We start from the raw sequence: 27987 nt of genomic DNA, 5'->3' as shown, positions 1-27987 counted from the left end.
ATTGGTGGGGTAGTGGAATATAGATTTAGCGCACGGGTGCCCCCTTTTCTACTCACTGCCCACCTGATTAATTTTAACACTTTTTCAAAGTTTGACGGGCGGAAATGAAATATTCTCTTTGTCTGAGTTTCTGTGAAGGTAACGATGCCTGCAAAAGACAACTGCAATGCACTGAGTGACAGTGCAGGAAATGGATTTTCTTTCACAGTTCCATGATGCAGTTAGGACACCCAAACAGTCATGCTTACACCACAAGCCAATTTCTTCTTCCAGTTGCAGTTCTGACTTGAGGCTATAAAGTTGTGTTTGGGCTAAACCACTTCAGTTTCCAACTTGGGGGCTCACAAGAGTTTTAATGCCTCTGTATACATGCCTTTCTGTTGCTGGAGGTGGTGGTGTCTAGAGTTTCCTCCCTAACATACAAACCTCAGAATAAGGCTTGTAAAGGTAAAGGGACCCCTGACCATTAGGTCCAGTCGTGGCCGACTCTGGGGTTCGGCGCTCATCTCGCTTTATTGGCCGAGGGAGCCGGCGTACAGCTTCCGGGTCATGTGGCCAGCATGACTAAGCCGCTTCTGGGGAACCAGAGCAGCACATGGAAACGCCGTTTACCTTCCCGCCGGAGTGGTACCTATTTATCTACTTGCACTTTGACGTGCTTCCGAACTGCTAGGTTGGCAGGAGCGGGGACTGAGCAATGGGAGCTCACCCTGTCGCAGGGATTCGAACCGCCGACCTTCTGATCGGCAAGCCCTAGGCTCAGTGGTTTAACGTACAGCGCCACCCGCGTCCCAATAAGGCTTGAGTCACCCTTAATTATAGTTATGCATGAAACTTTTCCCTCATAGAAGCTACTGTCTTATTCAACAACTGGTGCAATGTTAGCTGAATGTGAGGTACAGGAAACACAGATGCCACAGTTTTTGTTTTGTTTCAGCCTTTTCATATAGTACAAATGAGGCCCCACAACAAAATGTTACAGAGCATTCCTGAAGTGCACGATCTGAACCTGTGGCTGAAAAAAAACACCACTTCTTGATGTGCAATAATTGATTTTTGTTTGTTTGTTTGTTTCTGCAATCAGGGCTTTCATAAACTCCCTCAGCCACAGCCCCTTCCAACCTGCAATATTGGGACAATGAACATTGGTATCAGCTTTGGAAGTGGTATTACCAGGGCTATTTTTTTTTATATGCTCCACACTAAATAAGAACAAAGTTAGAAATAACAGGAATGCTCCTCTTTGTTGCTGTTTTACTGCCTTTTTCAAAAAAAGCAACTAATAAGTGCAATTAATAATAATAATAAATCATGAACTCACAGCACTATAACTTTGGAACAATGATTATGTTTACTCTGTTATGGCTTTTCTGTCTCCCCTACTCTGATACACCTAAGAAATACTACTTGTAACTTGTTTCACAAAAGATGGACATGCTTTAATACCTCGGCTCTTTCACAGAGCAATTGATCAACACAGCAGCTGACATTTGTTCAAGGAGCATGAGGGTAAGGGCAGAACACTGGACTTCTCTCTCCTTCCCATAGCTTGCAAAGGCTAAGTATCCTAGTCAGCATCTTGCTGGCCTACAATGTGATAGCTCCAAGTTTCCTGGTAGAAAGGGGAGTGAATAGCGTTGTGAAATGCACTGAAGCCTATATTGTCCTAATATATGAAAGTGATGGATCTGCTTGAGGAGCGACATGCAAGATACAAAACCTCTCTTTTTCCTCTTTATTTTATATATAAAAATATGGATTCTGACATTCTCTAAACAACAATATCATATAAAAACAATGATAGCACTGTACATTTTCACTTGGCTTTGGCCACCAAGTTATTCTGGTAGTTATGAAGCAGCTCGTGAAAGAGTCTTCCTTGCATGAATCAATTCAGTTGCAATAAAATCTCAAGAAGGACCTACAATAAGGGGGAAACTGGTGCTTATATATTCACAAACTAGAATATATAAAATAAAAGAAGTTTGCAGTATTGTATATTAACTTGGGGCTAGAGACAAAAGTTAAAAACCAAAAACAAAACCCAACATCTTTGTGAAGTTGCAATCTTCTTCAATGGCATTGCCATTTCTGAATATTCTCAGACACAGTTCAGAGTCTTATGTATTACATTTTAACCCTGTACAGATGGATGTGCACATTTAGCTTATTTCCTGTTCTTTCCAGGAAGGATATCTGTAATCCAGTAGAGAAACAGAGAAGAGATTGCCTTGGCATGATCTGCAAAGGAGAAAGCAAATTCTTCATGAAATGTCAATAAGATAGTGTTCAGTAAACAAATTCTGAATGATAAAAAAAACCCCAAGTAGACATCTGTTTCCATTTTGGAGAAATATGAAGGGAGAGGGGGAGACACCTATGCCTGGGAGCTACAAACATGCAAAAACTTCAAGATTTCAAACTCCTAAAATAAACAGTTGCAGCTGTGGCATCAGTTGCTTTGAGCAGGGATAAGTCCAGACTTGAATGGTTAAGCGTAATTACTTTATATAAGGCAAATAGGAACGTAATGAAATGAGCAGCTTTGGATAAGACTTTTATTACAATTTTAGGGTTGTATCCAACAAAATAGTTCCAATAGCACGAGGATCTCCATTTGTACAACATAACTTCCCTTCACTTTCATCTTCCTGTGTGCCTCCTACACCCTCCCCAGACCTGCTCTGGAGAGCTGGGGATTTCTCTTTCATGAGCTTCCCCATTCTGTATGCCCTGCTCAATCCAAGCTTGTGGCCAGGTCCTCAGCACTCCTTAAACTTACGCCTGGAAATCTCTGTCTCCTAACAACAGTCTCTCCTGTTCTCTTTTCACTAGCTCTGTGTACTTGGACTTCCAAAAACGTCTTAACAAAGTACCTGCCAAACCCAAGACACTTGAGTCAAGGAATAAGAAGAGAGGGCTTCCTTGTGGATCAGGAATTGATTAAGTTGTAGGAAGCAAAGAGCAGGAATTTATGGACAGTTCTCCCATTGGATGGATGTAGGAAGTCCTCTAAGGATTAGTACAGGGACCTGTGCTTTTTAACTTGTTCATAATCTAGAGTTCAGGACGCGGGTGGCGCTGTGGGTTAAACCACAGAGCCTAGGATTTGACGATCAGAAGGTCGGCGGTTCGAATCCCCGCAACGGGGTGAGCTCCTGTTGCTCGGTCCCTGCTCCTGCCAACCTAGCAGTTCGAAAGCACGTCAAAGTGCAAGTAGATAAATAGGTACCACTCTGGCGGGAAGGTAAACGGCGTTTCTGTGCGCTGCTCTGGTTCGCCAGAAGCGGCTTAGTCATGCTGGCCACATGACCCGGAAGCTGTATGCCGGCTCCCTCGGCCAGTAAAGCAAGATGAGGGCCGCAACCCCAGAGTCGGTCATGACTGGACCTAATGGTCAGGGGTCCCTTTACCTTTACAAGCCTTATTCTGAGGTTTGTATGTTAGGGAGGAAACTCTAGACACCATCACCTCTAGCAACACAAAGGCATGTATACAGAGGCATTAAAACTATTATGAGCCCCAAAGTTGGAAACTGAAGTGGTATAGCCCAAACACAACTTTATAGCCTCAAGTCAGAACTGCAGCTGGAAGAAGAAATTGGCTTGTGGTGTAAGCATGACTGTTTGGGTGTCCTAACTGCATCATGGAACTGTGAAAGAAAATCCATTTCCTGCACTGTCACTCAGTGTCTTTTGCAGGCATCGTTACCTTCACAGAAACTCAGACAAGCGGCTTAGTCATGCTGGCCACATGACCTGGAAGCTGTACGCCGGCTCCCTCGGCCAATAAAGCGAGATTAGCGCCGCAACCCCAGAGTCGGTCACGACTGGACCTAATGATCAGAGGTCCCTTTACCTTAATCTAGAGTTTGGGTTGAGGAGTGAGGTGCCAAGTTTGCTGATGGTGCTAAATTGTTCAGGGTCATCAAAGCAAAACAAAAGGTTTGCAAAGAGTTCCAAAAGGGCCCTCCAAACCGAGTGAATGGATTATAAAATGGCAAATGCAATTTAATGTAAACAAGTGTAAAGTGACGCATGGTGTGGCAAATGTTCTCAATTTCACATGTGGATGGAGAAAAATTTTTCTCCTTCTCCCCTAACATTAGAACTCATAGTCATCCAATGAAAATGAATGTTCAGGACAGGTAAAATAAAGTACTTATTCACACAGCACATAGCTAAACTATGGAACTCATTTCCATAGGTGACAGTGATGGCCACCAACCTGGATGGCTTTCAAAACTGGACAAATTCATGAAAGTAAAGCCTATCAGTGGCTACTAGCTATGCACTTGAGCACCAGTTGCTGCCTTCCGCAGGATGGGTGGGTGCTGTTGAGCTCAGGTCTTGCTTGAGGGCTTCTCATAGCCTTCTGGTTGCCACTGTGAGAAAAAGATGGTAAACTTATATGGACCACTGGCCTGATTCAGCAGGCTCTTCTTATATTCTTACGGTATTTGCCCATCTTGGACAAATATTTAACAAGAGTATAGCCACATTGTGTCTAGGAGTTTTCCACAGTGCTAATTACTGCAGTATAATTATTTTAAAGCTGCCTCCTCTTTGATTTCTTCATCTTTGCATACTGCTTTATTTTCTTGATTGCAGCGCATGCGAAGAATCTAGATTGCGCATCACAGGTGGAAGGTAGGAATACTGCATGCTGACCGAGAGAAAGAATAGGTACATGGAGGGGAAAGAATTAGAGGACAGTTCTGCAGTTGTTGCTCTTTAAAAAAAGATCTTGACAGAAGACATTTTTAGCTCTTTAGTGGGTAATTTCCTAGGCAACAAGAGAGAAAGCTATTTTTTACTTGATGTTTGCCAACAACAACAACACAAAAAAACCCCAAAACGTTAACAGGCAGACTTTAGCGAAGAGGGTACCCGAAGATGGTGGTGGCTGAAGGAGTCCATAGACTAGAAAAAGGAATGTCTTTGCAACAAAACAAAACAAAACCCTCTTTGCTCTTGAGACTATGGATATCTAGTGTTTGGAATGAACTACTTTAGTTTATCGAAGTTCAATGAATCGAATGAATCGAAGTTCAATTACTTAAAAAATCTCCAAACTTCATCTAAAAGTAGTTCCCATAATTGCTGGACAAACTGGTTGGGAATTCAGTTCATTTTGGAGTAGAACCTCGAACAATTTCTAGTTCATCTTCAAGTTCATTCGATTACATGGGTTGTTGCTGTTGTTTTTAAAATCTTTAGATTCTTTGGGCCTTTAAGCTTTGAGACCACAATTATTGGGAAAAATAAATAAAAGAATTCACATTCCACTGTGTGTACGTTTTAAAGTTGTCTTATTCTGAAGTATATTTTATACTTCAGCACAGCAGCTTGTGACATTCTGAATGCATAAAAAAATGGCTGAGGATCACTGGATGCACCTGCGCTGAGGAATGAACTGAGCAGGAACTAAAGGTATGAATTTTGTAAAGGTATGAATGTGGAATGGGATTACGTAGCTCCTTTTTGGACATGTTAAATTGAATTAGTTGCTTTTTTAAAATAAACTTTCAAAAGCTCTGTTGATATCCAGTTCCAAGAGTTCCTATTGCTCCTCAGTATATGTGATTCTACTGCTTTTCTGCTTTTGTTGTTGTTGTTTAGTCGTTTGGTCGTATCCGACTCTTTGTGACCCCATGGACCAGAGCACGCCAGGCACTTCTGTCTTCTACTGCCTCCCACAGTTTCGTCAAACTCATGCTGGTAGCTTTAAGAACACTGTCCATCCATCTTGTCCTCTATCGTCCCCCTTCTCCTTGTGCCCTCAATCTTTCCTAACATCAGGGTCTTTTCCAGGGAGTCTTCTCTTCTCATGAGGTGGCCAAAGTATTGGAGCCTCAGCTTCACGATCTGTCCTTCCAGTGAGCACTCAGGGCTGATTTCCTTCAGAATGGATAGGTTTGATCTTCTTGCAGTCCATGGGACTCTCAAGAGTCTCCTCCAGCACCCTAATTCAAAAGCATCAATCTTCGGTGATCAGCCTTCTTTATGGTCCAGCTTTCACTTCCATACATCACTACTGGGAAAACCATAGCTTTTAGTATACGGTCCTTTGTTGGCAAGCTTTTCTGCTTAGTTCCCCACAAAGCGCCATGGGATATTCTGTTCTCCACAGCAGCATTGCATCTCCCAGATGTTCTGAAATACATGAAGTAGCTGCCAGAAGGGACTCCTTTTCAGTTGGCCCATAACCCCTGAGTCCAGGCTAGTCTGCTTCGGTTTATTAGAATATGAATGGAAGCAGCTGTTTGAAATATTGTTTTAATCATCAACAAGAAGAAAACCCTTCGACAATGAAAGCAAGGAAAATCCGATTTCCTTTTTGAAAAGGGATCATTTCCCAATATGAATATATTTGTGATGGAAGGTTTCGCTTTATTCAGCTTTTGTATTAATGCAGTGCCACGGCTGCCCTCCCTGCTCCTAGGCCTTTAACGTGGTTTGAATTGAAGCGGTAGCTGTTACACTTTCGAGCCTTTATATTTATGACGATTCCAAAAAGCAACTCAAGTTCTCTTTGACATCAGCTCTAGTGAAATATTGAACCTTCGTAAGTATATAACATGTGGCTGACTTTCATACCTCTGGCCAGTACATTTGTTATTAGCCTATCATAGGGACATAGGAGTCAGACCACAGGTCCACTGAGTTCAGTATTATCTGCACCAGGGCGGTCCAACTTTTCATACCAAGTGGGCCACAAGAGTACTTCAAAAAGGAACCTGCAGGCCACACACTGCCTTGTTGCATGGGGGGGAGGGAGTGAGGCCAAAATTTGATGATGATGATGATGATGATAATAATAATAATAATAATAATAATTTTTATTTATACCCCGCCCTCCCCAGCCAAGGCCGGACTCAGAGCAGCTTACAAGCAATAATAAAAACAAGTTGAATGATTACAACTTAAAAACAAAATTAAAACACAACATTAAAATATAGAAACATTAAAATATTAAAATGTAGCCTCATCGCAGGAGGAGAAGGAAAAGAAAAAAGAAAGAGAGGGAGGGAATCAAATTGGCTCCAAGCCAAAGGCCAGGCGGAACAACTCTGTCTTACGGGCCCTGCGGAAAGAAATCAGATCCTGCAGGGCCCTGGTCTCATGAGACAGAGCGTTCCACTAGGCTGGAGCCAGTGTCGAAAAGGCCCTGGCTCTGGTTGAAGCTAATCTAACTTCCTTAGGGCCCGGGACCTCTAGGGTGTTGCTATTTATGGACCTTGAGGCTCTCCGTGGGGCATACCGGGAGAGGCGGCCCCGTAGGTACGAGGGTCCTAGGTCGTGAAGGGCTTTAAAGGTCAAAAGCAGGACCTTAAATCTGACCCTGTACTCTACTGGGAGCCAGTGCAGCTTGAAAAGCACTGGGTGAATATGCTCCCATGGCAGAGACCCCGTGAGGAGCCTCGCTGCAGCATTCTGCACCCGCTGGAGTTTCTGGGACAGCCAGCTTCAAGGGCAGCCCAGCGTAGAGCGAATTACAGTAGTCAAGCCTGGAGGTGACCATCGCATGGATCACTGTGGCCATTTATTGTTTATACCCCACCCATCTGGCTGAGTTTCCCCAGCCACTCTGGGCAGCTCCCAATCGAGTGTTAAAAACAATACAGCATTAAATACTAAAAACCTCCCTAAACAGGGCTGCCTTCAGATGTCTTTTAAAAACAGGATAGCTGCTTATCTCCTTGACATGTGATGGGAGGGCGTTCCACACGGCGGGCACCACTACTGAGAAGGCCCCCTGTAACCAGACAGCCCCTCCATGCCCCTCCAACTGCCTTCCCAAAGTCAGCTCAGCAAGGTGTGAGGCTGTGGCAGGGTCCTAGAGCCCTCCCACCCCCTTCCTAAAGCCGGGGAAGAGCTAACTAGGCTTTGGGAAGGAGAGAGGAGGACTCTAGGACCTTGTCAGAGCCCTCATGCTTCATTCCCAAAGCCCAGAGCCTTGCTTAGCCAGCTTTGAGAAGGCAGCGTGAGGGCATCAAATGTTGCCAAGGGCTGGCAAAAATGGCCTCAAGGGCTGCATGCAGCCTTTGGGCTATGTGCTGGACCACCCTGATCTACAGTGTCTCCAGAGTTTGAGGCAGGGGGTGTCTCTCAGATATACAGTGGTACCTCGGGTTACAGACACTTCAGGTTACAGACGCTTCAGGTTACAGACTCCACTAACCCAGAAATATTGCCTTGGGTTAAAAGAACTTTGCTTCAGGATGAGAACAGAAATCGTGCAGTGGCGGTGCAACGGCAGCAGGAGGCCCTATTAGCTAAAGTGGTGCTTCAGGTTAAGAACAGTTTCAGGTTAAGAACGAATTAAGTTCTTAACCCGAGGTACCACTGTACCTGAAGATGGAGGGGACTGAACCTGAGCCCTACTGAATGCAAGACAGATGCTTTACCATAGCTATTAAGCAATCATTTTATTTGTGGCTTGTCCCAGATTCCCCTTCTACAAGGGTAGGTGCCCCTTCAGCTAAGCAGGAGGAGAAATGGAAGGGGCTCCGTTTCTCCTGCCGCTTCGATGAAAGGGCGCTGCACAGAGAGGGGGAGATTTATTTTTTTCTTGTCCCCCCCCTCTAAAACAAGGTGCGTCTATGGTCGGGTGCGTCCTATAGAGCGAAAAATACGGTAGTTCTTACTTACGGTGGTTAAACAATGACTTCCTCTTCCAAGGAAACTCTGGAAGTGTAGTTTGATGAAGGAAATAGTGGGTCTCCTAAGAACTCTCAAAACCCTCAACAAACTATTGTCCCCAGGTGTCTTTCTGGGAAACCATGGTTGTTTAAAGCAGCATAATGATGCTTTAAATATATATTACAGGCAGGGCCACAGTCTAAAAACAGGTCTGCCATATTAATGCGGAAGGCTGTTAATTTGATGTGAACAAACCCAAGTCAGTTTCGGAGTGCAGGACACCATATGCAGTACTTTGGATCCTGACCAAAGTTTTTTCATGCTTCTCTTTTACTGGAGACTTCCTAAATAGTATTTAAAAATCTGGAATTCGGGGCTGAAGGAGTCTCATTTTCTCATTCTATCTGCTTCTCTCCCTCACACGTACTGCACACACACCAGTAAACCATTTTCAGAGTGAGGTAAAGTGAGGTGTGAAGAGAATTCTAAACGGATGCTTTAAACCACTGTAAGGAGTGAGGAGTGTTTATGCCACAGTCGGATTTATGGAGAACAGTGCCCCTTATGAGAACGAGAAAGAACGGGGGTTGTGAACCATGCCTTGCAGCTCTTCTCTTCTGTTTTCTTAATTGAAAATAAAACGCACAGATTGCTATCTCGTAAGTCCTAGTCTTCCCCTCCACCAAAAGGTAACTAACTTGCATGAAGTTAGAAGACAGCAAATGTACAACTAGAAAAGAAAATTATTTGGCAGAGTAAAATGTTTTGCTGCAAAACATCCAGATCACGAGTGAAAGGCTCAGGCTACAACCCTATACTACCTTGGAGCAAGTCCCACTAAACTCAACAGGCCTCACCTCTGAGTATGCTTACATTTGCACAGCCAGTGATATTTAGTTTTCTAATTGGAACTGTGTATTACTGTGTCATGGGCAGAGGAAAGGGTAACAGCCAAAACAGGGCCACCACTGAGCCCTCTATATTGGACACCCTTGAGACTACCTTTACACACAGACTGAGAAACAAAAAAGTAGACTGCCTTTGAAATATATATTTTCCCAGCGCATGGAAAAGTGCCTGGAGGCGGTTGGAGGATGGATGGCGGCTAACAGATTGAGGTTGAATCCTGACAAGACTGAAGTACTGTTTTTGGGGGACAGGGGGCAGGCAGGTGTGGGGGACTCCCTGGTCCTGAATGGGGTAACTGTGCCCCTGAAGGACCAGGTGCGCAGCCTGGGAGTCATTTTGGACTCACAGCTGTCCATGGAGGCGCAGGTTAATGCTGTGTCCAGGGTGGCTGTTTACCAGCTCCATCTGGTATGCAGGCTGAGACCCTACCTGCCTGTGGACTGTCTCGCCAGAGTGGTGCATGCTCAAGTTATCTCCCGCTTGGACTACTGCAATGCGCTCTACGTGGGGCTACCTTTGAAGGTGACCTGGAAACTGCAATTAATCCAGAATGCAGCAGCTAGACTGGTGACTGGGAATGGCTGCCGGGAACACGTAACATCGGTCCTGAGAGATTTGCATTGGCTCCCAGTACGTTTCCGAGCACAATTCCAAGTGTTGGTGCTGACCTTTAAAGCACTAAACGGCCTCGGTCCTGTATACCTGAAGGAGCGTCTCCACCCCCATCGTTCAGCCCGAACACCGAGGTCCAGCACCGAGGGCCTTCTGGCGGTTCCCTCATTGCGAGAAGTGAGGTTACAGGGAACCAGACAGAGGGCCTTCTCGGTAGTGGTGCCCACCCTGTGGAATGCCCTCCCTTCAGATGAGAAGGAAATAAGCAGCTATCTTCTTTTTAAAAGACATCTGAAGGCAGCCCTGTTTAGGGAAGTTTTTAATATTTAATGCTGTATTGTTTTTAACACTTGATTGGAAGCCGCCCAGAGTGGCTGGGGAAACTCAGCCAGATGGGCGGGGTATAAATAACAATAACAATAACAATAACAATAACAATAACAACAACAATAATAATAATTATTATTATTATTATTATTATTATTAAATTCTGCATCCTAGTTTTCAAGGGAAGGAACAATAACAGCACCTTTGTGTGCACTGAACTTACCGGGAGGCATCACTGACTTAGTGTGGAACTCTTCCACGGCCCCCTTGAGTTTCTCTACATCCTGCAGAAACACAGGAGATGTCATCTCACGCAAAAGAGTGATGTCTGACAAAGGCATGCTGCGAGATTCAAGACTCTGTAAAATCTCCTGAACGCTTTCTGAATTCACAGCTGACTCTGCACATTTAGATCGTTCTGGGGGGTGGGGGGTGGGGGGGTGGAAGAAAAAAAAGCAGAGCAAGAGAGAAAAGTTCATTTACAAAGTCTCCTCTTTGTTTATATAGTTATTGATTAACTACCCTTACTTTTCAACATCGCTTGATTATTTTGATTTGCAACTCTTAAAACAGATGCATTATAATGCATGTCACATCCACAGCAGGTACTTAAAAGCACACTTAACAAACATGGCTCCCCCCCGCCAAGAATCCTGGGAACTGTAGTTTGCAGCAGCTTTAACAAAGTTCTAAGGATTCTTTGGATAATAATAAGAATAATATAATAATAATTTTTTATTTATACCCTGCCCTCCCCAGCCAAGGCCGGGCTCAGAGCGGCTTACAAGCAATAATAAAAACAAGATGAATGATTACAACTTAAAAACAAAAATAAAAAACAACATTAAAATAATGGAACATTAAAATATTAAAATGTAGCCTCATCGCAGGAGGAGAAGGAAAAGAAAAAAGAAAGAGAGGGAGAGAGGGAATCAAATTGGCTCCAAGCCAAAGGCCAGGCGGAACAACTCTGTCTTACAGGCCCTGCGGAAAGAAATCAGATCCTGCAGGGCCCTGGTCTCATGAGGCAGACCGTTCCACCAGACCGGAGTCAGAGTTGAAAAGGCCCTGGCTCTGGTTGAAGCTAATCTAACTTCCTTAGGGCCTGGGACCACAAGGGTGTTGTTATTTATGGACCTTGAGGCTCTCCGTGGGGCATACCAGGAGAGGCGGTCCCGTAGGTACAAGGGTCCTAGGCCGTGAAGGGCTTTAAAGGTCAAAAGCAGCACCTTAAATCTGACCCTGTACTCTACTGGGAGCCAGTGCAGCTTGAAAAGCACTGGGTGAATATGCTCCCATGGCAGAGACCCTGTGAGGAGCCTCGCTGCAGCATTCTGTACCCGCTGGAGTTTCTGGGACAGCTTCAAGGGCAGCCCCGCGTAGAGCGAATTACAGTAGTCAAGCCTGGAGATGACCGTTGCATGGATCACTGTCGCCAGGTCGGGGCGGGAAAGGTAAGGGACCAACTGCTTGATGCGGCGAAGGTGGAAAAATGTCGCCTTGGCTGTTGCTGTAACTTGCGCCTCCATGGAAAGGGAGGCATCAAGGATTACACCCAAACTCTTAACGGAAGGCAATGGCACTAATTGGGCCCCCGCAAGAGAAGGGAGTTGGTCTCTCATCCCCATGCCATCCCGACCTAGCCATAGGACCTCTGTCTTAGAAGGATTTAGTTTCAATCGGCTCCCACAAAACCATCCAGCCACAGCTTACAAGCATCTGGTCAGTGTGTCCGGGGCCGAGTCGGTGTGGCCATCCATGAGCAGATAGAGCTGAGTGTCATCAGCATATTGGTGAGAGCCCAGCCCAAAGCTCCGGATAATCTGGGCAAGGGGGCGCATAAAGATGTTAAAAAGCATCGAGGAGAGAATTGCGCCCTGCGGCACTCCACACACTCTCCGACCAGAGATAAAAGAGCACAACCAGTTACGGGCTATGCCCTGTATCCCCACGTCTGCGAGGCGGTGGTCCAGAAGATCATGATCGACCATGTCAAAGGCTGCTGACAAATCTAAAAGGATCAGCAGTCCTGACCCGCCTCGATCCAGTTGTCTACAGAGATCATCTGTTAGGGCAACCAGAGCCGTCTCCGTCCCAAAACCAGGATGGAAACCGGACTGAAATGGATCTAATGCCGATGTTTCCTCCAGAAACCTACCAAGCTGTTCAGCTACCGCTCTCTCAATTACCTTACCCAGGTATGGAAGATTTGAAACTGGGCGGTAATTGGATAGGTCTAAGGGATCTGATGAAGTTTTCTTTAAGAGTGGACCCACCACTGCTTCCTTCAGTTCCCCTGGGAATGTCCCCGTGTCAAGGGACAAATTGATAATTTCAACCAGGGGGGTCCGCGCAACATCTGGACACTCCCTAATCAGCCAAGACGGGCATGGATCAAGGAGGCAGGTGGTGGGCCTACCAACTTGGAGGAATCTATCCGCATCAGTAGGGAGTATCCGATCGAAATGGTCCAACACTTGACCTGAAGTCAGTCGAGGGGCCTCCAGTTCAGTCACTGTATCTAAATTGGCAGGGAGGTCACGGCGGAGCAATAGGACTTTCTCCGCAAAAAAGCTCGCAAATGCCTCACAGCTGTGGGTCGAATTTGTGCTTAAATTTGGTTGTCCTCCTAAGGACGTTATTGACCTAATTATTCTAAAAAGTTGTGCCGGGCGAGAGCTAGCGGATGCACTGGAAGCTGCAAAGTAAGATTTCTTAGCAGCTTTCATAGCCATCTCATAGGCTTTCATAAGCGTCCTATAAGATGTTCTTGAGGCTCCGTCACGAGTCCGTCGCCATACTCGCTCTAGCCGTCTGAGATCCCGCTTCATTTTCCGGAGCTCCTCAGTAAACCAAGGTGCCCGGTTTCGACGGGGTCGCAGAGGGCACTTAGGCGCGATCTCATCAATGGCTGCCAAGAGCCGGTTATTCCAGTCCTCAACAAGATCTTCTAATGAGTCGCCAGGAGGAGCAGGGTTCCGCAAGGCTTGTCGGAATCTATCAGGATCCATCAGTTTTCGCGGACGGGCCCAAATAGGTTCGCCACCCGAGCCGGGGAGGAGCGGGAAGTCAATCTTGGCTTTCAGAGTGTAGTGATCAGACCATGGCACTTCCACAGCGGGGAGCATGATCACATCTATGCCAGCCCCAAAGATCAGATCCAGCGTGTGGCCTGCTTGATGAGTGGGGCCCAAAACAAACTGGGAGAGCCCTAGTGTTGCCATGGAAGTCACTAGGTCCAGAGCCTGTGAGGAGGGAGCGGCATCGGCATGGACGTTGAAGTCTCCCAAAACCAGTAGGTTTGGGAACTCCAAGGCCCAGCCCGCCACCACCTCCAGCAGGTCTGACAGGGTGGCTGCAGGTGTGCTGGGTGGTCGGTACACCAGCCAGACAGCCAAGCTCTCCTTGGTGCCCCACATGAGACCAACACATTCATTCGCCGGTGATGCCAGAGCTCTGAAAGAGCAATCCTCCTGGAATAACAACGCTACTCCTCCCCCCCGACCCACAGTCCGCGATTGATGGAGGACAGAGAAACCTGGGGGTGTTATCTCATGTAGGGAGACTACTTCGCCTTCCCGTACCCAGGTCTCCGTCACGCAAGCCAGGTCAATCCCCTGCGAGACGAAAAGTCACGCATGGTGGCGGTTTTGTTGCCTATGGACCTGGCATTGCACAGCACCAATGACGGAGGTGTGTAATCCTTGCTCTCCCTACCCTCATCCCTTGGGATGGGGCGTAGATTGGAAGGGGTTCGAGGATCACTGCATCTCGAAACCCTTCGCCGATAGAGATATCTAGCCCCACCGCCATTCCTCCCTAGCCCTTCAATTGTGGAAATCCCAGATCCCATACTAGCCTCCCCAATAGATGGGTAACATCCCCTCAATAGCAAGTCATCCTTGGGCCAGGACTCCTGGGTCAAAATGGTATGGGAAAGAGGTGGAGGTCTGATAGGGTAAGTATCCCTAGAAGATAAAACCCAACCAACCGCACCCCAAGTGGGGCGGACAGTCCCATGGTGTTTCATTAACTGTCAATCCCCCTCTCCCTCCTGGGTTAACTGGAGGATTGTTGGTTCTATCTGTGGCTGTGGAAGTATTAATGAGGTATGTGTTATAAAATGTGGATCACTGGCCAACAAAGAGCCAGATTCGAATTCGAAAGATCTGTCCATCCTGTCTCGCCAGGAGTACAGTAGAGAAGGCTGATCATTCTGATAAGTTTTGGAACATTAGGCAAAGGTCCAGATGTAGATTTGGTGCTGGATATCTCCAGATTGTCAGCAACATAGAATTCTTTAGGTGTTGTTGCCATAGAAATGTCAGAGGCGCCAAATTCCTCATCTAATTTGATGTCGTTTGAAAAGGGAACAGGGAGTTGCACTGATGTCTTTCTATGGGATAAAGAGCTGTTGGACGTCTTTAAATATTGTGCTCTAGGCTCTACTGTCCTTATATTTTGGGTAGAAATCTCAGTCTTTATACTCATTAGCCTCTTCTTCAGGTCTTGTAATTCTAGGCTTAGAATTGTCTTCTTAGGATGAAGACAAGTGCCTTAAATATTTGTTAAATGTGCAAGTGACCACTGTGACAAGCCATTTACCACTTGTTAAAACGAATGAGATAGTAGCTATGCTAATGTTGGCAATATGGCAAGCTAAAAATTTCTGGTGGCATTGTATGGTGGCATTTACCGAAGCAAAACCAGAGGGGAGACTGACCATGACTTAGGAACAAGATAACCTACTACACCTATTTGTAGCTTTAGAGTTATCTATTGTAGCAGGGATGAAAGGCGAATGTAAAAGCAAATTCCTTCCAGCATTACGTCCTGTCACTTTTTGCTCTCTTTCACCCCAGTCTTTCAATCATCTACCGTTACCACCCTTAGTCGTTCAAGCTGTGCCGTTTTAAACTTGTAGTTTGCAATGGTGCAGGAAAATATGTAGATCTGTCTGCAGAACCACTAAGTCATAAACAGTTTGCCATGAGGGGTGGCCTCTATGTAGTTTGGAGTTGAAGTGGTCACTGTATCACAGGTTCTGAGCACAGGGCCTTGGAAGTTTGTCAACATGTCTGTCTGAAATCATATTCTGTGACATTGCCCAGTTGCTTCAAGTTTCAAGTCAAACATTTCTTGCCACTGGGTTATACAGAAAAATGAGCAATGTCACTGTTTAATTCATGCCCGTAGAAATAAATTCCACTGACATCAATGAAACTTATTTTAAGTATGCTTAGCCAACACGATGGCCTTCAAATATTGTTAGGAGTTTAACTCCTATCATCTCTTGCCAGCATGGCCCAATGGTCAAGAAAGATGGACGTTTTAGTTCAGTAACAGCTGGATGGCACCACATTGGCTACCCAGACTTTGGATATAATTCTGGTTGTGTGATCCACTCGCAGTGCAATCCTAGCCATCTCTACTCAGAAATATGTTATACTGAATTCAATGGGGTTTACTCCCAGGGTAAGTGGGGTTAGGACTGCAGACTAAGATTGCAATCCTATGCATACTCACCTGGGAACAAGAACCACTGAAACCAGTGGGTTTACTTCAGAGTAAACATGCACTGGGTTGTAAAGACAGGGTTTTTTGTAGAGAAAATGCTTTGAAAATAGTTGCCCTTCCACCGAAACACTTTTTGCTCCAACAGAAGCAAAAGTGCTGTAGAGATCTTTTTCCATTTGCTATTATGAAGACATTATTACCAATAGTTATAAATAATAATAATAATAATAATAATAATAATAATAATTTATTATTTATACCCCGCCCATCTGGCTGGGTACCCCCAGCCACTCTGGGCAGCTTCCAGCAAAACACTAAAATACAATAACCTATTAAACAATTAAAAGCTTCCCTAAACAGGGCTGCCTTTAGATATCTTCTAAAAGTTTGGTAGTTATTTTTCTCTTTGACATCTAGTGGGAGGGCGTTCCACAGGGCGGGTGCCACTACCGAGAAGGCCCTCTGCCTGGTTCCCTGTTGGGCAGCATTATTGGCTATTATGATGAGGGTTCTGTATAACGGGCTGTCACCGTGCCCACATTTTTTTCATATTCCTGTTGCCTCAGGACAGCGAGTTGCCTCAGGACAGCAAGTTAAAAATTCATTCCACAGAAGAGATCTACACTTTGGGGTTTGGGGCACAAGACAGAGAAAGAGTCAACATACATTTATTTCTCCAACTCAAAGTTACTGGTGATATGGAGGAAATGTACCTACTGTCAGAGAAATAGATTTCTTGTGCTGCTTGCAAAAAATCCAAAATGTCATCTACATTGCTATCTGCCTCATCAAAGTCGGTTCTTTCCTCCCTCTCGGGCTTATATGTGAAATCTATACCAGTTGGCTTTGTCAGCAAACCAGCTGCTCTCATCTTTTCCTTTTGCCGCTTCTTTTTAATTTTCCTCTTTTTGTTTCGACTTAGATTTGCGCCGTCTGTGTGCCGCAGCTGTAAATTATCCTCAGTCAGATTTTCATGCTTCCCACAGTTTGTTTGGCTTCCGTGTAAATTATCCGGGTTTTGCAAAACATTCTTCCGTTTCCTCCTTCGGGTGTGCTTTCTCCGGGGCTGTCCTTGATCATTCTCTTCTGCAGGTTCAAAAGAAACATTACAAATAAAAGTGAGAGGCAGGAAGCGACTCTTGGCCGTGATTCATATGGATGCCCCCTTTCTCCTGTTTCTGCAATGTTTCCACATCTCTGATACGTTGCAGAGGATTTGGTTCGGCTACAATGGCTGTGATGATTCATTCAGCACATTCAAATATACATGGTGCTTTACAGGGCAATGTAAGAGAAAGAAAAAAAAAGGGCATGCACCAGTAACAAGGAGCTGAAAGCCTGTATTTCAACAGTAAAGGTAAAGGTAAAGGGACCCCTGACCATTAGGTCCAGTTGTGGACGACTCTGGGGTTGCGGTGCTCATCTCGCTTTATTGGCCAAGGGAGCCTGCATACAGCTCCTGGGTCATGTGGCCAGCATGACTAAGCCGCTTCTGGTGAACCAGAGCAGCGCACAGAAATGCCGTTTACCTTCTCGCCGGAGCGGTACCTATTTATCTACTTGCCCTTTGACGTGCTTCCGAACTGCTAGGTTGGCAGGAGCTGGGACCGAGCAACGGGAGCTCACCCCGTCGCAGGGATTCAAACCGCCAACCTTCTGATCGGCAAGTCCTAGGCTCTGTGGTTTAACCCACAGCGCCATCTGCGTCCCGTATTTCAACAGTAGGGAGACACAAACACAAAAAGAGGGGAGAAAGGACGGCAGAGGAAATGAGAGGTGTGAACCAGTGCCAGTTCACATACTTAGGATTTAGTTTAGTCAGGGATAAGTTATAGACTACAGCTACAAGACTTCACAGGAGAAGGATTTAAAGGGAGGAAGGTGGCATCATAGAGGACCAACATTGTTATGCGCACCTACATCTTAATAAACCAGCAGAGGGGACTCCCAGGTTCAGGGGAAGGACCGTCACGCAGCACATGATCCCCATGCAGAAGTCCCAGCACAACCTGTGCTACCTCCAGTTCAAAAGGTGATGGGAAAGACCCCTGCCAGAGACCCTTGATAGCCATTGCCAGGTGGACAATATGGAGCTAGATGGGCCAATGGTTTGATCTTGTATATGGCATCTTCCTATGTCCGTACACCTCAGTCATTTTTGGTGGCTTACTCTTGCACGCTATTATACACCAAATTTCAGAGCTGCACAGGATTCAACTCTACACGCTGCAAGACAAAAGCAGGGCGCCTTGTGTCTGCCTCATCACTAATGAAGAAAAGAAGTGAGAAGAAGTGAGTGGTGTTGAAATCGTCCTCACTGGCAAGTTTTCTAGTATAGGTGCCTCCTCCCAGCTCTTCTGAACCCAATTATTCTCCATTGTAGGTGCCATAGTCATTCACATACCCTAACCTTGGTATTTATCCATAAAACTAAACTGCTGCAGTAAGCCCCTAACTTACATGGGGGTTATGTTCCAGGGATCTTTTTTTTTTTTTTTGGATGCTCATTCATTCATTCATTCATTGTGCAGAAATAAATGTGTGTAAGTTGTGGGCTTCCTATACTTGCATTTTCTTTAAAAACAAACAAAATGGCATCTGGCTGCTCATTTCGACTCTCACTATCCTCCTCTCTCTATCATAGCTTTCTTATCTGCCTAATTATCCGGATAGATCCGAGACCACGTAGTGCAGCCCTGACTCAGGGTTCAGTCAGTTTGGCTCAGAACCACTCTTTGCTCCCAAAGCCTGAAGTAATCCCCGACCCTTAACTCTGCCTCAGATACACTGCCCCAGAGAGCACATCTGCCTGTCAAAGCCATTGAACTTCTGCCAGATGCCTTGAACTACCTTCTGTCCCAGCTAATAACAATCCTTTATGTGGCCTAACTAAAATACTACCTCTCATAAATCTCATGAAGTAGATTTTAAAAGTAGAGTAAAGAAAACACAACCCCACTACCATTTAGGAACTTTTCTTCTTAACCGCTTTAAATAGTAAACTGGCACCCAGCATTCTTGGCGAATGAAGGCAAGGACACTGGAATCATTGGCAGGCAGATGAAGCAATGCATTTCCCAGGGACATGGCCTGAAGTTGCAGGATTCAGCAAACCTTGCAGAAACTAAGCTGGTCTGGGTCAGTGTGGCGATCACACAGGGGTTTTTGTTTAAAGCCGATTTGCATTATTTGTCTTCACTTGCAAAGCTTGGAAGGGAGACCCACCAAGAATTAGAACAGCCTCTACCACCTATTTGACAAAACCACATGATACTAGACTAAAGACAGTATAGTGCTTACAGTGGAGAGATAGGACTAGTAGAGCCTGGGTTCAAATCCCCACTTAGTCATGAAACTCACTGGGTGGACCTTGGGCTAATTGTTATCTCCCACTCTACATGATAGGTTGTAAGGATAAAAAAGGAGAGAGAGAGCTAAAATGCCTTCCACCCTGAATTCATTGAAGAGCAGGAAATAAACTGTAATGAGAACAAACGCGCTTAGGACATCATTCTATAATCCTCTCTCCCTCTCCATATATGATCACATAATGGAACCTTATTTGTAGCCATGCCAATGGCTCTGATAAGGCTGTCCCAGGAACCTGCCAAGGCAACCCTGACGAAAGAGAGTAATGTATGAGAGTTGACTGCCTTTAAAATGCTTTATTTCCACTAGCATGGCCTTTAGCGTCCAATATTTGTCTGGCAGCTTCCCCGTAACTCATCTCCAGTCTTTGTAATAATAAATTTACTCTAAAGATGAGGAGCTGCGGTTTTATTTTTGCTGCCTCTCCTTTCTTGAGCTTTGTTATCTATGATACGCTTCCTGTCTTTCAATACCAGGCATCAGACCGTCAGTTTCTTCTGAGCTGACGAATGTGTGACTCACTACAGAGTAGTCTGTGGTACTTTCTACAAAGGAGGCAGCAGCTGGGAATAAAAATACATTTGCCATTCAACATCCTGGCAGAGCAAAGACCAAAATGATTTGCACTGGGTGCCTACATTTAAGAGTGCTTCACCTGCATGACATTTGAAATAGCCATCTTTTGCAGGCAGATGAGAAGTAGAACAAATTCCTGTAAAATATCAGCAATGTAAACGGCAACAAAATAAGTAGAAAATAAAATAAAATAAAAATAATACTGAAAATGATGGAAAGAAGAAAGAGTCCCCACCAGAGAAGGGTGGCAAATCAAGCTGTTGGACTATGCCAACATGGCAAAACTGACCAGAAAGCTCAGAAACCAAGAAGACAAAAACTTTAAGAATGGGGGGAAATTATAATTTACTTAGGAGACCACTGTAAGCAGATGAAAACATTAGCAGGATTCTAATATCACTTGTAATGTATCAAACACTATTGACAATATGGAAAGATACAAAATATAGATTATGAAATAATATGCAGTTGAAAATGTTGACAATAGGACCATTGGAGGGGATGGTGGGAAGTCTCGAGATTCAGAGAAATTTCTATATACGGATATGTACTTGGTATTGTTACAACGTTACACTTGTAATATCAAAAATTATTTTAAATAATTTTTCACTTCACAATTATAACACAATGGAGAACTAGCATGGAGCCTCTGACAGGCCGTTGGACATGTATCAGGAAGATATTGGATTAGAAATTTGGTAACTACGGTTACCTTGGACTAGTTACCTACATCACAGAGATGCTGATAAAATGGCCCAGCTCACCATGATATTCTTTGGACAGAGGATGATAAATGCAACCATTCACAAATACAGCTAACTGAAATTTGCACACCACAGCATTCACTATTATGCATGTACTCAGCGTAAGGAAGGCAGAGGAGGCAAAATATAACTTAGACTGTTTCTTGGGTGGGTGGGGAGGAAGTGTGCAACTCAATAGGCTCAGAGGTTCTTCAGTTTAGCACCTGCAACAACTAATTGCTATTAAGAAAACAGCTCCGTGGTTAGTAAGATTATCCTCTTTACCTTGCAACTCAAAGAACTGCCAGGTGGGTTTACTGAAACAGTTATATTCATAACCTGAGGATATTTTAAAAAAAAATCAAAAAACTTTTTGATGTACCATAACAGTAGCCTTCTCTTTTTCATTCAACTTTTGCAGGTTTCAGAATTGCACTTCGAAGTAGAAAAAAACTGTTTAATTCCAGAAGGCTTCAAAGAATTCGGGGTGGGAACATACAACTCCAGCTGCCGCAGAGACAAAAGCTCCGCAGACAATAAAATTGTGTTTATTAAACAATGTAAGAGTCATTAACATCTGCGGTTTCAGTGGACATAAATTTTGATGGACCAAAGGAATCTCGTTATTACAGATATTAGATGGAGAAGGAATCTTGGGTGTCTCTTAGTGCAGACCCAGGTCACTGAGCCTGAATTTCTTAATTGGTTTTTTTGGGGAACAGGATGGCTGGGATAGAAGCAGGCCTGCATGCCCAACAATCCAATTCCACTAATACCCAGCTCTCACAACCATAACTTACATAATTATGACCAGTGTGCAAAACATCGCTACTTATTTGCATCAACATGCTTCCCCACAAAGCACTGTGATTGGAGTGGCTTTGGAAAACCACCCACTGGGATTAAAAGCTAGAATTGTCCATCAAAATGAAAGAACTCCCACCAGCCTCTCTACCTCCCCTTCTCTCAAGTTGTGGGGGTTTCCCCAGAGAAATGGTTTCAATTCATGGGGGGGGGGGGAGATATGGGGAAGGTAGCACATTTAACTTTTTGGGGGGAAACAGAGGCAACAGACCTACTTGGATGTACATAACGGGCATCATGGTTAACAGCACAACCTGACTTGCAAATCTGAGAGTCTGCCTCAAATCACCTTGATTTGCTTCATTTGGGGTACAAACAGAATGAATGCATACGCCGAGTATTTTTTTCCTTCCATAAGAGGCAATTTGATGCATTCACCCCAGAACTGGAGCCTGCACACACACACACACACACACACACGGAGAAAACTGAACTAGCTTTCTAACATAATCTGATATTCAACATGTATATGAATGTATGAAAAGGACTGGTCTGCCAGAAAAGAAACTTAGTAGAACAAAGAGGAGTTATTGGAGGGAAAATATGTTATAAAATTACCACCCTGTATTGTAAAGCGTTACTCACAGTTCAAACTGTCAGCTACTGAAAACAATTAGTGTTTCGGCTCACTTCTGTGTGACAGCCAATTTACAGCCGAGAATTTCTACCCCAAGCCAATACCGCTATTGGCAATCTAAACCCCACGAGAAAAAGTAGTTTCCAGATGATGGGAACAAAATTCACTTTCTGAGCACATTTTTCCAATTCCTCCAGTGAGCTAATAGTGGATAGATTCCTATCTTTGCTGAATTCTGTCTGCCAATTATTTTCAATAAAACAAAACAATCTCCCTTGCCTGCCTTTCAGTAGAAAAAGACTGTTTTTCAACACCCATGATAGTGAAATCAGGATAGAAAAAAAGACACCAAAAGTTCTGTAAATCCAGTATTTTTCCCCTCAGTATTACCATCCGATTAACCTTCTCTAAAGGTAAAAGGTAAAGGGACTCCTGACCATTAGGTCCTGTCATGACCAACTCTGGGGTTGCGGCGCTCATCTCGCTTTATTGGCCGAGGGAGCCAGCATACAGCTTCCGGTCATGTGGCCAGCATGACTAAGCCGCTGCTGGCGAACCAGAGCAGCGCATGGAAACGCTGTTTACCGTATTTTTTCGCCCTATAGGGCACACTGGCCGATAGAAAGCACCTTGTTTTTTTTTGGGGGGGGGAAATGAATAAAAAAAATTTATTCCCCCCCAGCTGCGGGGCTGGGGCGGAGAAAGCCCGAGCTTCCCCCGACCCCAGCCCCCAGAACAGGATGCTGCCTGCAAGCCCTACGAGCCCAGCAGCAACTCTCGCCGGGCTTGCAAGGCTTGCGGATAGCTTCCAAGCTATCCTGCGCACCGACCCCTCTCGCTCTCCAGGCTTCAGTGAAAGCCTGCATTTGCCCCATAGGAAGCACACACATTTCCCCTTCATTTTTGGAGGGGAAAAAGTGCCTCCTATAGGGCGAAAAATACGGTACCTTCCCGCGAAGCAGTACCTATTTATCTACTTGCACTTTTGACGTGCTTTCGAACTGCTAGGTTGGCAGGAAACCTTCTCTAAAGGAAATGGCTAATTGAAAGCCACCCCAAAGCTTTAGCATGCAATGGACCGTAGGAACACGGGCAGGTTTTCCTAGTTATGTCTTCTGCTCTCTCTTTACTAAAGGCAAGGATTTCCCTCTAGATGGCAAACAGCCGTCCTTAAGAAAGCTGCAGCAAGCAACAGTGTTTTGATCTTTCCTTCTGTGCTGGTGGGGGCCTGGCATGACAGGCTGTAACTGCTGCCCACCCCAATATTGGGGAAGCAGCCATTCACTGTCACCACTTCTCTAGAATGTCAGGTTCAGTGGCAAAGCACACAGCTGTGCCCTGGAGAAGCGGCAACTCTTCTCACACAACCACCTGCCAAGTGATCTTTCCTGTTGCCAGGGCAGATGCAGAGCTAGCGACCTGTAATGTTGTAAGAACATTTTGGTCACCGGAGTTTTCATACGTGGACAGCCTGGAAATGATATGCTTTGGAAGCCAGGCTACGGCTTGGCAAAGGGCACCTTGAGCCAAATCAGATTTTGTCGTCCTGTGTGCCACTCACTTCCTGTGTGCACTTAGTGAAACTGACATTGGTTAAAGAAGAAGCAAGCAGGGGGAGCGTGATGGGAGAAGAGAGAACACCAATTCTGTTTTATTTTTAGGTCGGCTTTTTAAAAAACTCTTAAAAAGAAAAAGGAAGAAACGGTCAGCGATAGCTTCGAACATATATAATTGAATGATGATGATCTTGATCTGTTAAGACAGCAGGCTGGAGTGTTTCTTCAAGTAGTTACACCCATCAATCCTTTCGGATTACGGTGGTGGATTAGAGAGTCTCATTGGCCAGCAACAAGATTGCCAAAGTCCATTATTTTGAACAAATAAAGCTTTTGTTTCCAGTATCCAGTGGAAAACCTGTTTATACAGTACAAGGTCATACCGAAAAAGAAGGAAGCCAGAAAGCAAAATACGGACACACTTTCCCAGGGTATTAACTGTACAGCGGTACCTCGGGTTAAGTACTTAATTCGTTCAGGAGGTCTGTTCTTAACCTGAAACTGTTCTTAACCGGAGGCACCACTTTAGCTAATGGGGCCTCCTGCTGCTGCCGCACTGCCGTAGCACGATTTCTGTTCTCATCCTGAAGCAAAGTTCTTAACCCGGGGTACTATTTCTGGGTTAGCGGAGTCTGTAACCTGAAGCGTCTGTAACCTGAAGCGTATGTAACCCGAGGTACCACTGTACGTCTAGAACTAGGCAATCCATGCCTTCCACCAATATGCATTTAAAATTTCACCTAGACTTCTATATTATAGACTGTAGAAGTCTATCAAGTATATCATTCACTCAAGAGAGTATATATTAACAAAACAACATTGTACAACTTGGGACCCCCAACACCTAAATGACCACCTTTCTGATGATGATGATCCTCTTGCCTTTTCCTCAGAAAAGGGACTCAAGGTAGCTCACAAAAATTAAAACAAGCATGGATAAAACACATAAAGCTGGAAACATGTAAAAGATAGTAGTTAAAAAGTAATTAAGCTATAATAGAATTAACAAGATCTAAAACAACTTTATAAAATCTAATGTGTCTAGAAAAAACAGCAACAACATAACACAATGAAAAGACCTTTCCTTAAAAACAGTCAGATCTCAGAAGCCTGCTGGAATAAAACAGTCTTCATCTGCTAGCAGAAGGAGAACAAGAGGCAAAGTGGGCGAGACCACAGAGGCGGGTGCCCTGGGCGCAAGGTTCTTTGGGTTTGCAAAATTTCAAAAGAAAAAAAAAAGTAGTAGTAATAATAAAAGTAATAAATATAAAAGGATGCTACTAAACCAGAAGTGGTTTTTTGTGGGTTCTCCTACGGAAAAACAACAACAGTGCTGTAGATGGTATAGTACACATTCCACTTAAATCTTGCTACTTAAAGAGCTTTCATTTATTTCATTTATTTAAATCATTTATATTCCAGTATTTAACCATTTTGCCTATGGCACATCAACAGTCAGTTGCAATCCCACTTTCAAAGCTCACAAAAAAACAAGTATAAAAGCAGAGGAAGCCATATCGCTTCATCAATACTTTTATTAGCACCCACCAAAATGGGAGTGGGAAAATTCTCTCTCTCTTCATCTCCTCCACCCTTCACTTCCTCTGATGCAGGGTTCTGTGAACTCAACAACTTGCTCACTATTTTTTGGCATCTTGGTTGGTCCTATTAACGACACTGCCAGACGGCGAATAACAGGAACAACCGAAAAAATATTATACGCCATGGCGAGAGAACATGGTTAGGTTCGAGATTCCAGATCACCCGTCAAATAGGCACAATTGAGGAAGGAAGGCAGTACCTCACACACAGTCTGAGGTGGTTCAGTCGCTACAAGAGGAGATTTTTAATCTCAGGGTCGTGGGTTCCTGCATTGCAGGGGGTTGGAATAGATGACCCCTGGGGACCTTACAACATGGATGATTCATTCATATCGGTGGCGACAATTTTACATGGGGGTTCCGTTCCTGGCCCTCAACACGCCCACTCTGCCCTGTTACATCACCATTACAGCCTCTTCCAGGAAGTCCAAAAGAACCTGTGCATCAACTGGATTCTCACAAAATGGTCACCATGTGTGTCTGTATGTCTCCCCCCCTTCCCACAGTGAAGTGCTTTGCAAGCTACACACACACACACACACACACTCTCACTCTTAAAGGTTGATAGTCCAGCATTGGCACTTGAACACTGGAACTAAAATAAAATAAACGTATTCTTCAGACCTCAGCTCCCCTCCCCTCCAGGGAAGCAACATCACAAGGTGTGTATGTCAGGGCTTCATTACAGATGAGCAAGTCTCCTCTTAACTTAATTCTCAAGTGAAGTTGCACATGTTCCGACCGGTGCTGGGGTTACAAATCGCCTTATTGATGTACGGTGCTATCTGGGCTGGATTGCTGCCAGGCTATTAATCTAAAAGCCTCCAGAGCAGGGGCTCCCATACTTCTCTGCCCTGAGTCTCATCTGCACCCTTATCACTTTTCTGATGCGGGCGGCACCTGTTGCTGAGGCTCCCTTTTATCCGCATGGCGTTTCAAGATGCAAGTTCACTTTTGACATCTCACGCAGATGTTTGTTTGTTCTGAAAGCCAGGCAGCAAATAAGAAACTCCCTTTAAATACAATAGTCCAAACACACAATGCTAGTCTTGGCGTGCGGTCAGTGGGCTGGGGCGACGAGGCTAGTCCTCTAAATGTTCCCCTGGCACCTGCTTCCCAAAGCCCAGGAAGCTTCTGTTTGGCTTAGGGAGAGAGGAGCTCTGCTCTGATGGGTCCAAGAACCCTTCCGCAGCCTTCTTTGTTTCCTCATTTCCCCTCCCCTCTTGTGTTTCTCTCCATTTTATTTCTTTGTTAAATATATTTTTAAAAATCATTTTTAAAAAATCTAATTTGTTTTCCGGGTTCCACTTGTTGCACCTGAGTGGTGTTCTTGTAGGTACAGTGGTACCTCGGGTTACATACGCTTCAGGTTACATACGCTTCAGGTTACACACTCCGCTAACCTAGAAATAGTGCTTCAGGTTAAGAACTTTGCTTCAGGATAAGAACAGAAATCAGGCTCCGGCGGTGCGGCGGCAGCAGGAGGCCCCCATTAGCTAAAGTGGTGTTTCAGGTTAAGAACAGTTTCAGGTTAAGTACGGACCTCCGGAACGAATTATGTACTTAACCTGAGGTACCACTGTACTTGGAAGTATGATCTTCCACGAAGAGTAGCTTTAGCAAAATTCACTTGATTTTATAACAAGCTTTTAAAAACTGGCACCAGACGAATGGTGCATCCAGTTCCTCAGATTGCATTTGGAAAGCACCAGTGTGGAACCAGGATGAAAGCTTAAATGCGTTCTGCTTATTCACAGATTAATAGAAACTCAACTCAACAATCAAACAAAACTACAAATCGGAGGGAACGGGGACATCGTGTTGGAACTATGCAGTTTTTGAGGTCATTTGAAAAACACACCACAAATTCAGAGGGCGATACTTTAGATAGCTAAATCTGAAGTAAGGTAAGATCTACTGGTAATGTGAATAAAAGCATGAGCAGGTATTAAAATGTTCAGTTTTCTATCTCCCCCCATTTATTTCAAATTCTAGAACTGGCTGAGATTGACAGGCTTGAGTAGTGAAGGGGACACTTATCTCAAAATAGCAATGGGAAGCTTTTAGTAGCAATAACACACACAGAATCTGGAACGGCAACACAAATGCATTGCAAGGTGAAACAAACTGAAGGGGGTGTCAAATCAGTAAAAAGCTAATACAGACATTTATGGTGAACGTCCCTAAATGTCTTATTTTGTGAATGTTTCACGATCACCCTAAAAAGCGAATGAAATACAGTAGAAAATTACCTTTCCCCCTGGAATTAAACAAGGCAGGAGGAATATCCCCTTAAAAACCAACACTCTCAGAACTGCTTAAGGTTTTTCTTCTCGAAGAACAACTTCTTTTTGTAAATGTTATCTGCCGTAGGCTTCCAGCTAGCTTCTACCCCAGGGTTTTCACACTGCCACAAGATCACACACATCAGAGTCAGCCTGGCTTCTGCAGAACCTTCAGCCTAAATCAGTACATTCCACAGGCTGCCAATGTGATCCCTGTCTCTGAGGAGAAGATCACGCATTCGCAGCGTAGAACAGTTTAACACTGATGACAACAGTGAGATGGCTGTGGGCAGTGTGAGCCTGCACCTGCCAGCACTGCCCTCTGCAGGAACAAAATTGAAGATTACTGCCATCTTGTGGATAAGGGAAATAGGTGCACTTTAGTGTACCTTTAGTGTACATTATT

At 44.7% G+C, this 27987-nt stretch overlaps 1 protein-coding gene across 1 annotated transcript in view; it reads right to left on the bottom strand.

The window, feature by feature from the left end:
• Window positions 1-1332: 1332 nt before the first annotated feature.
• Window positions 1333-27987, bottom strand: part of ERICH1 (glutamate rich 1) — a 63240-nt gene continuing 36585 nt past the window's right edge. Inside the window, exons 4-6 of the mRNA XM_083607410.1 lie at window positions 16728-17096; window positions 10717-10911; window positions 1333-2241 (exon numbers count right to left, since the gene is read on the bottom strand). Of these exons, the coding sequence (XP_083463536.1) occupies window positions 2168-2241; window positions 10717-10911; window positions 16728-17096 (638 nt within the window). The 3' untranslated portion in view covers window positions 1333-2167. The remainder of the gene's footprint in view (window positions 2242-10716; window positions 10912-16727; window positions 17097-27987) is intronic.

The sequence above is a fragment of the Podarcis filfolensis genome (genome assembly GCF_964270895.1).
Source record: "Podarcis filfolensis genome assembly, chromosome: 3".
NCBI lineage: Eukaryota > Metazoa > Chordata > Lepidosauria > Squamata > Lacertidae > Podarcis > Podarcis filfolensis.
This window is presented reverse-complemented; position numbering and strand designations above follow the sequence as displayed.